At 43.0% G+C, this 8,102-nt stretch overlaps 1 protein-coding gene across 1 annotated transcript in view; it reads right to left on the bottom strand.

Annotated features, from left to right (window-relative positions):
- Positions 1-574: 574 nt before the first annotated feature.
- The window catches only part of TG (thyroglobulin), a 711,260-nt gene continuing 703,732 nt past the window's right edge, over positions 575-8,102 (bottom strand). The window contains exons 47-48 of the mRNA XM_086966244.1: positions 6,058-6,248; positions 575-1,044 (exon numbers count right to left, since the gene is read on the bottom strand). Of these exons, the coding sequence (XP_086822370.1) occupies positions 923-1,044; positions 6,058-6,248 (313 nt within the window). The 3' untranslated portion in view covers positions 575-922. The remainder of the gene's footprint in view (positions 1,045-6,057; positions 6,249-8,102) is intronic.

Genomic DNA, 8,102 nt, shown 5'->3' with positions numbered 1-8,102 from the left:
CCTTTTGCATAATTTTCAAATGTTGTAAAAATTACGTGCAATTGCATTAAATACATACCTGTCATGTTGCACGATATTTCAGCACGAAATGCGACTTTATGTCAATTTTTCATGGGAGGGCTCATTTCACACTACAAAAAGTGCAAATAGCAAAAGCACTGCGAACAACAGCCATTTGAATTCTGTTCCTATGTTAATTTACGAGCCCATAGGTGCAATGGCGTAATTTGGGGAATTTCGCGTCACAAGTGTGATGCGAAATTCCTGAAATTATGCAAACTACATCGGCATAATTTACATTTCGCCCAGGGCTATTTTGCAACTGCATAACTATATAGGAAGAAATGCATATCACAATGTCTCATGGGCAGTCTACGAGCAGCGCGTATTGCAGGAAAACGTCGAGGTACCGACAAAATGGTTACAATTCTGTCTGCCTGTCACACTTGAACATTCTGCTGTCTGCCTGCACCCTGGTGATGTGTCTCCCGTGCACATGTGAACAGTTCCATGGAGGATTTATCTAGGGGTTCTTGTTTCTGGGTTCCCAACCACTTCATACAAAGACAGCAGCAACAGGAGTAATTCATTTATTGACAAATCCGGTTTGCACTGAAAATAACACAACAGCCGTACAAATTTACCAATGTGCACACGCTTATATATTTTCACTTATTATGTTGTACAGAAGCATTTAAACACTGCCCACAGCTTGAAAAGCAGAAGCATTGTTCTGCCGATTTAGTATCAGAAAAAGTAATACACATGTACAATTTAGGAACAAAAACTTTAAAATAATGAAACATCTCATTTAAGAAGACAATTGAGCAACACGATAAGGCACATTTGATAGTATCACTAATAAGACTTTCTTTTGCTCAGGCCTTGGATGAGAAACAATGACGGTGGTATCGAGTGTGCATTAATTGTAAGCATCAGCTCCTTTCATTGGCGGGCTCTGTGTAACTGGAGCATGGGGACTTGAGGCATTTACTGTGTCCTTGAGACTCGATGCTGTAGATTGTTCAAAAGGTAATTTTGCACCTGAAACGAAAAAGAAGTATTAGCAAAGGCAACAGGTCTGGCTTGCATTTTGAGTCTTGACTCAATTATTTTAAAAAAACGCTCCCTGCACTGAAAAAACAAAACAAAAAACGGCTGCTTTCTTTGTAATATGCATCTATGAGAACGAGTAGTTATCATGTGATAATTCAGGGTAATTTTGAGATGTAAAATAGTCCCCCTTGAATTGAAATCAATGCTCCCTGTAGGAAGCGAATTGATATACCAAACAGCCAATACATGGAATTAAGAGAGTTTTACTCCCTGGGTGGAACCAAAGTGCACTCTACTTATATTTGCAACAAGAGCAAGCACACCAAAAGAGGCCTAAACATCAGCACCTTATTGAAGAAATAGCCTATTCTCGAAAATGGTGGTGCACTCTGCTACATACATTACACTGGTAAATGAAAACAAAACTTTCCAGGAAGTATGACACAAACGTTTTTGAAGTTGACACCAGTATTAGCGGTGTCATGTAAATAGATTTGTGTTGCGTTGTACGTATTTGTCAATGACAAAGCCTATTGGCACCATTTTAATTTGTTGTGCAGAATGATTTTCAATGAAATACCACTAGCAGCAATGAAAAACACCTTATATGCTTCAAAAGGTGTATAAATCAAGTTCTGCACAATGCACGGCAGCCATATTAAAATATCACAGCAAGTTTCTTATGCCTACAAATTTAAATAACGATAAATCTGTGTACTTGATAAGGGTAATCCCACTGACAAATCCAGATATCGCAGACAGAATTCTGTTTGAATGGTAAATCCAGTACCACTGACATCTGTACTCTGAAATTCTAGTGGTTGGACTGTATTTAGCTTCTTATGTCAGTGATGTGCTGTATCATGCACATCATTCATTCATTGAATAACAAAATACAGAGTCTTCCCCAGGGAAGACCTCTTCTCCTGCACCCCTACGAAGTTTCTTTTCCCACCCTGGGGTAGTTCACTAGCTCTCCAAGCAAACCGCCCTTTGATACTAATCTCTCAGCCCCCTATTTCCTCCAAGCCCGGCTATGAACATAGATTAACAGCTGCAAATGGTTTTGTGAATGGGGCCCAAAAGAACCAGACTGTTAGGTGCCACCCAAGCGACCACGATTAACACTTTGCTTCAGATCTAGGGTTAGCAATCGCATTCCTGCATTGCAGCTCTAGCCCATGTCAACTGCTCTGTAGCCTAAGCGATGCAGCTGGTCTGATTACTCATGCTTTAAAAGCAAAAGGCATTTCGCTTTTGTTTACTTTCACTAGCTTGCTTTATATGACTGCTATCAAAACTTTGTCTACTAACCCATTGGTGGTCCGAGTGTAAGCAAAAAAAGAGAGACCTGAAAAAAAGTGATCGGACAAGACAAGAGAGCACTTCGCTGATAGGACGAGAACCCTCACGCATCTGAAGGTGGCATGTTTCATCATAGGGTTGTAATGTAATGTAATATTGCATTTATACCGCGCGGCTGTCGCTCCACGGAGCATCTAGGCGCCCACTGTTGACCAAGATCTGTCACACGGTCAGGCTGCATGTGGTAGTTAGTCCCGCTGTCACACTAGTGCTCTAGCGCAGATATCCTGTAAATTAAAAACCCAGGTTTTCAGAGCCTTTCGAAATTCGGATTCCCGCTCCAATGCCCGGAGCTGAGGGGGAAGAGTGTTCCAGGCTTTTGAGCCTAGGACTGGCAGTGATTTACCTCCTCTCGTGCTAAGTCTGAAAGCGGGAACCGCCAGTAGGTTAGCACTTGAAGACCTCAAGGTACGTGGAGGTCGGTGCCTAGAGAACTTCACCGTAGATATTTCGGCCCTTGGGAGTGAACGGCTCTAAAGGTGATAATCAGGATCTTAAAAAGGACATGTTTGATTATCGGTAGCCAGTGCAAAGATTTTAATGCCGCCGATGCTGCTGATCTCCTCTGCCATTTTAGCACCAGCCTAGCTGCTGCATGTTGCACCATCTGGAGTTTAGGAGTAACAGCTTTGTTTGTCCCTGCGTATATCAAAACACCGAATTATACCTGGGAGTCAAAAGAAGTAGTTGTTCACCATGGATCAAAAAACTAATACCATACACATAACACCCGTGGGAGCACACCATGCACACACCTAGGTGATATTGGCCGAGTTAGGGCTCAAGGGCAGCTGGAAAAAATTCCCATCAGAAGCCACACTGTACCGCCCTCTTTAACATCACTTGGGTTCTCCTTGCCCAGGAGACAAAACAAAGTGGCCGGTCAGATCTTACCGTGCCCGATGTTGGATGAAAAACACGTGAGAGGGAGGTAATAATGTTCTGAGTGTTGGCAAATGAAAAAAGCAGTGTAAAGTGAGGAGTGAAATAGTGAAGGATTATAAAATTAGGTGAACTGGGTAGAAATGAACAATTTATTAGTGTCTCCCAGTCCCTAACGCTAAAAGACAAGTGCAAGTGCGGGTTTGAAATAATATCCGCAGTCAGTAGTGCGTATAGGCTGTTACAATAGTCTATCCTTGATGTCACAAGGGCGACCGCTACCGTCTTCCTAGCCGCCAGAGGAAGTAGATCGAAAAACTTCCTTAGTCCCTTGATGATCCCGAGGCAGGTCCCAGCTACTGTCAGTGCTTGTAGCTTGAAAGACAGGGCGGTGTCAAAGTTGATCCCCAAATTACGAACCAAATTGGTAGTGTGAGGTGGTATCTCTGCCTTCTCCGTCCACCATAGTTTGGGGACAAAGTCGTTTTGTGGGCCCATTGGCATGATCTCTGTCTTACCCGTATTACATTTCAGATGGTTCTTCCCTATCCAATTGAAAGTGGCCGTGAGGCAACATTTAAGCTTTTCTTTCCAGTCCTGAGTATCTTTATCAAGGACCAGGATTAGTTGAGTGTCATCAGCATATGCAACCACATCAATGCCAAATGATGATATCAGCCTGATCAGAGGGGTGGTGTATACATTAAACAATGTCGGGCTCAGACTAGACCCTTGTGGTACTCCTGTCAGTAAACACAGGTTTGTGCCAAAAGAGTGTGCCTACCTGAGGCTGCATAGAGAGGAGAAATATCCTAATTTCCCCTTGTTACGTCCTCTCTATTCTACAGCACACATACAGAGAGGGATGCGCCTCTAAGAATATTTTTAGTTTAAGAAGATATCCCTTACCGCATAAAAACTATTCTGACCTCAATGAAAGCACCCTTGCATCATGGTGTAAGGGTGCTTGAGTTGACGCTAGGTAGCCAGAAGTGCGTCAGCGGTGTACCTTAGTAAGTAAGATTCGGTATATAATGTCAAAATACGAGAGGGGCTTTAGAGTCAGTGGAAAAGGAGAGGAATGAGGGTATGAGTACTAAGAGAGAGAAATGCAATATTTTGTAAAATAACCAACATTTTGGAAGACTGTCAAACAGAGAGAGGGAAAGAGTGTGTGTGCGTTTTTGCCTGTCTGTTTGGAAATATTCCTGGTGAAATCCGACAGACACCTCACAATACCCGACTACACGCCCCCATACCCAACCATTTACCTAAAAGGAAATTTATTTGGGGGTAACCCCCCCCCCCCAAAAAAAAAACTAAAGCTACTCCCCTGGTCAGCGGTACGAGAGAGCAGAACTGTGCCATATCTTAATAGATATCACACATTTTAGATCTTTTCCCATGATGCAATGCAGTACAGTAACTTCCCTTGCTGAGTTGAGCCAAAGTTGAGTAAATCTGGACCTGAGTCTGATTGTCTTTGATGTCATGGGCCTCCTAGTATGAGTGCTGAAACCAGGGTACCAAGTATTCTTCTTTAGCACTTCATTCTCAGATTAGAGGGTCAAGCACTTAAAGGCTTACTCAGGAAGGTGGTGTAGGTTAGAGTCGTATAACTCAGAAACATAGAATACAGCTCTTAATGAATGAATTGTCAAGCCAGTGCTTAATCTTAGCTAAGAAAAGTACTTTACAAAAAACACAATAATAAACAAGTTCAGGGACAGTGACGCGGGAATACTCTAATCATCTATGGGAGAGCAGACAGGCAATGCTCACAGTGATTGTGTAGTTTGGCTTTTATCTAGAAAATCAAGCCTGTGGTGAGTCCAGAAGACTCTGGTGCCCACTATTGAGTCTAAAGTGCTTTGAAGATCCACATCTCCTCCAGGAGAACACTCTAGACTTTACAGGTCATGTCTCCTCGCCTGGATATGAAGCTGGTTGTCATCTGCGGGGTGGCACCCAGCACCAGGCTGTGAGAAGTCCTGGAATACTGACTTTGGGTTCCTGGGGAAAAGGCTGCTTCACTGCTCTACTATAAAGTTGTATATTTATTAACTCACAGATAAAGCAGCACCTTGTGCCACTTGTGTGTGTGTTTATAGATATCTGGGCTCGGATTTAGCATTGCAGACTTCATAACTAAATATTTATTCTGGACAGCAGAGGTATTTCTTCCACCTCAATCTTGTTAGGCACGCCTTATATAAAAATAAGGTGAAAGAAATGGGGAAATTGCACTAACCCACGAAGATGTTATATCTAATGAGTTCTATCGCTTATGCAGGTCTTAGCATACCTTACATTACCTTCCCAGCCAACCACATTGTCATTGGTGCATAATGATCTTGAAAGGTGCAGGAGATCCAAAAAAAAGAAGACATATCGCTCATATTTCATTTACACTAATAAAAACTTGACAACTCCCTCTTTCTTAGGCGCACCTTTTTTTGATTGCAATGATCTTTCTAGCGCCAGAGAGTAGCTGTTCTTGCATATCAAACAGGTAAGAGTTTACAAAAACAACTAAGGCTTAGGATAGAACCCCCAAGACTAACTGATAGTATTTTAAGGCTCTGAAATGCCTAATTTAGTATTTCTTTTTGTGTGACAATCCCTGAGACCTGTTGATTACTCTATCTGCACATTTTTGAACATACACTGATATCATACCCTCCACCATGTAAGTTTGGATCACCAGAACAGGATCCATTGCAACCCTCTGTGAAAGACTAGGCTACAACTTACTTGTAGATGCCTTTAGTGCTGGGATGTACTTGTTCCAGAAGGAACAATCGGCCTTCTTCAGCCCTTTGTGATTTTCCAAGGATGCAGTGAACTCTTTGTAGTTGTCTCCATCATTGTGCGAGAGGTACATGGGCCATGGTGGTAAGTTGCTAGTGGCTTTTCGTGAGAAGTCGAAAGAGTAGTTTGGATTCCTAAAGAAACACAACAGACAGTCAGGACCTAATCCCCAGGAGTATTCAAAGAAGAGTAAGAGAACACACACAAGGAAAATACACCTACATATGGCACAACAATTTTAGCCATATGGATTTTGAACACTGCGAAAACCAAACCAAAACACTTTGGGGCCTATTATGATTGAGGTTTTTCCGCATCCTCCGGGCCGGCGGAAGCCACCGCCGGCCCGGAGGATGATGAAAAACCGCAGCGGACCCACCAAAGACCCACCGCCACATTAGGATGGCTGGTGGGTCCTGGTTTCAGTCTGCAGCTTTTCCGCCGCGGCTGGCTTACAACCGCGGTGGAAAAGCTCTAATATGGTGACGGCGTCTCTCAGACACCGTCCGCCATATTAGGATGGCCTGTTTCAGATGCTTTTCCGCGGCGGCTTTTCCGCCGTGGAAAAGCATGTGTAACTTCACTGCGGGGGCCCGTTGCGGGCCCCCTAGTTGAAGGGGGAGTGGGGGGTGCACATGGGGGGTACCTGTGGTACCCCCCTGCATTTGTATGCGGAAAGAGGCAGGCACCGCGCGGTGCCTGCCTCTTTCTGCATACAAATGCAACACCTGCATTTTTAACATTGCCGCGGGTGCAGCTTGAAGCCGCACCCGCCGCAATGTTAAAAATAGAGGATGTGACCGCCAGGGTGGCGGTCACATCCTAATTGCACAGGAGGGAACTCCGCATGCCATGCTGAGGTTCCCTCCTGCTCTGGGGTCGCGGACGGACGCAAGTCCGTCCGCGATCCTAATGAGGCCCTTAGTTTGCAAACCTGCAGATGTTTATACCGCAGGGAAAATTGCTATTTCTCTTCAAATACAAATGCATGAGGTAAGCAACATTTCACTCAACCTTTAACGTTGATACTCTTTTATTTTTCTTGTAACATAGAGTAGTTTTATCCAGTGTAGGTCGAGAGGGACTTGATCCATGTCAGACTGTCAGGATATCCACATTAGATAGATTCACATACAACTCTTAGCGGAAATTATTTACCTGTCAGTTGTTATCCTATCCTATCTGGCATAGAATTGGTCCTTTTGACGATACGTAGCAGAACCCTGGCCAGAAGTGAATCCAAGCACAGGGCACCAATATTGAACACTAATAATAACATAAGTTATTAGTATGTTCAGCACATACAGTCAATTTGCTGTTAGCAGCAAACTATAGAAGTATAATCATCTATAATAAAAAATGAATTATTCATTCCCCAGAATTTGAATATTTCTTAAGCACATGGAAAAGAAGTAGTTATGCATATGCGCAAATCAACTTTAGCTCAAAAAGACAATATTCACCTCTGTGTTCAATTAATTTACAATTTCTAGGCAGCATGTAAGCGTCAGACCAGATACAGTGCATCACTGTGAACAGCAGCCTTGTGCAGTCCATTACTAAAGGCCTGATTTAGATGTTGGCGGATGGGTTATTCTGTCACAACAGTGATGAATATCCCATCCGCCGAAATATAAATCCCATAATATTCCATGAGATTTACATTTCAGCACACAGGACATTTATCATCGTTGTGATGGAGTAACCTGTCCGCCGGAATCGGGCCCTAAATCTGTGTCAACAGATTCCAGTGGAATTCATTCAGGCTTTCAGGATAGCCATAATGTAAATGCATGAGAAACAATAACATAAAATCTATTTCAATGGAGATTGATTGCATACTTCTTGATGTATCTGAAAACCCAAATTAATTTTACTGTACGGTTGATCTCTGGATCCACCCGCAGTTGATGAAGCAATCCAATGTTATTTCATGAAAGACATTTCAATTTGTATTAACCAAATGTCCAGAGGCAGTAACTGAAGAC

The sequence above is a fragment of the Lissotriton vulgaris genome, chromosome 4_1 (assembly GCF_964263255.1).
Source record: "Lissotriton vulgaris chromosome 4_1, aLisVul1.2, whole genome shotgun sequence".
In the NCBI taxonomy this organism is placed as follows: domain Eukaryota; kingdom Metazoa; phylum Chordata; class Amphibia; order Caudata; family Salamandridae; genus Lissotriton; species Lissotriton vulgaris.
Note: the sequence above shows the minus strand (reverse complement) of the source record. Positions and strands in the feature narration are given on the sequence as shown.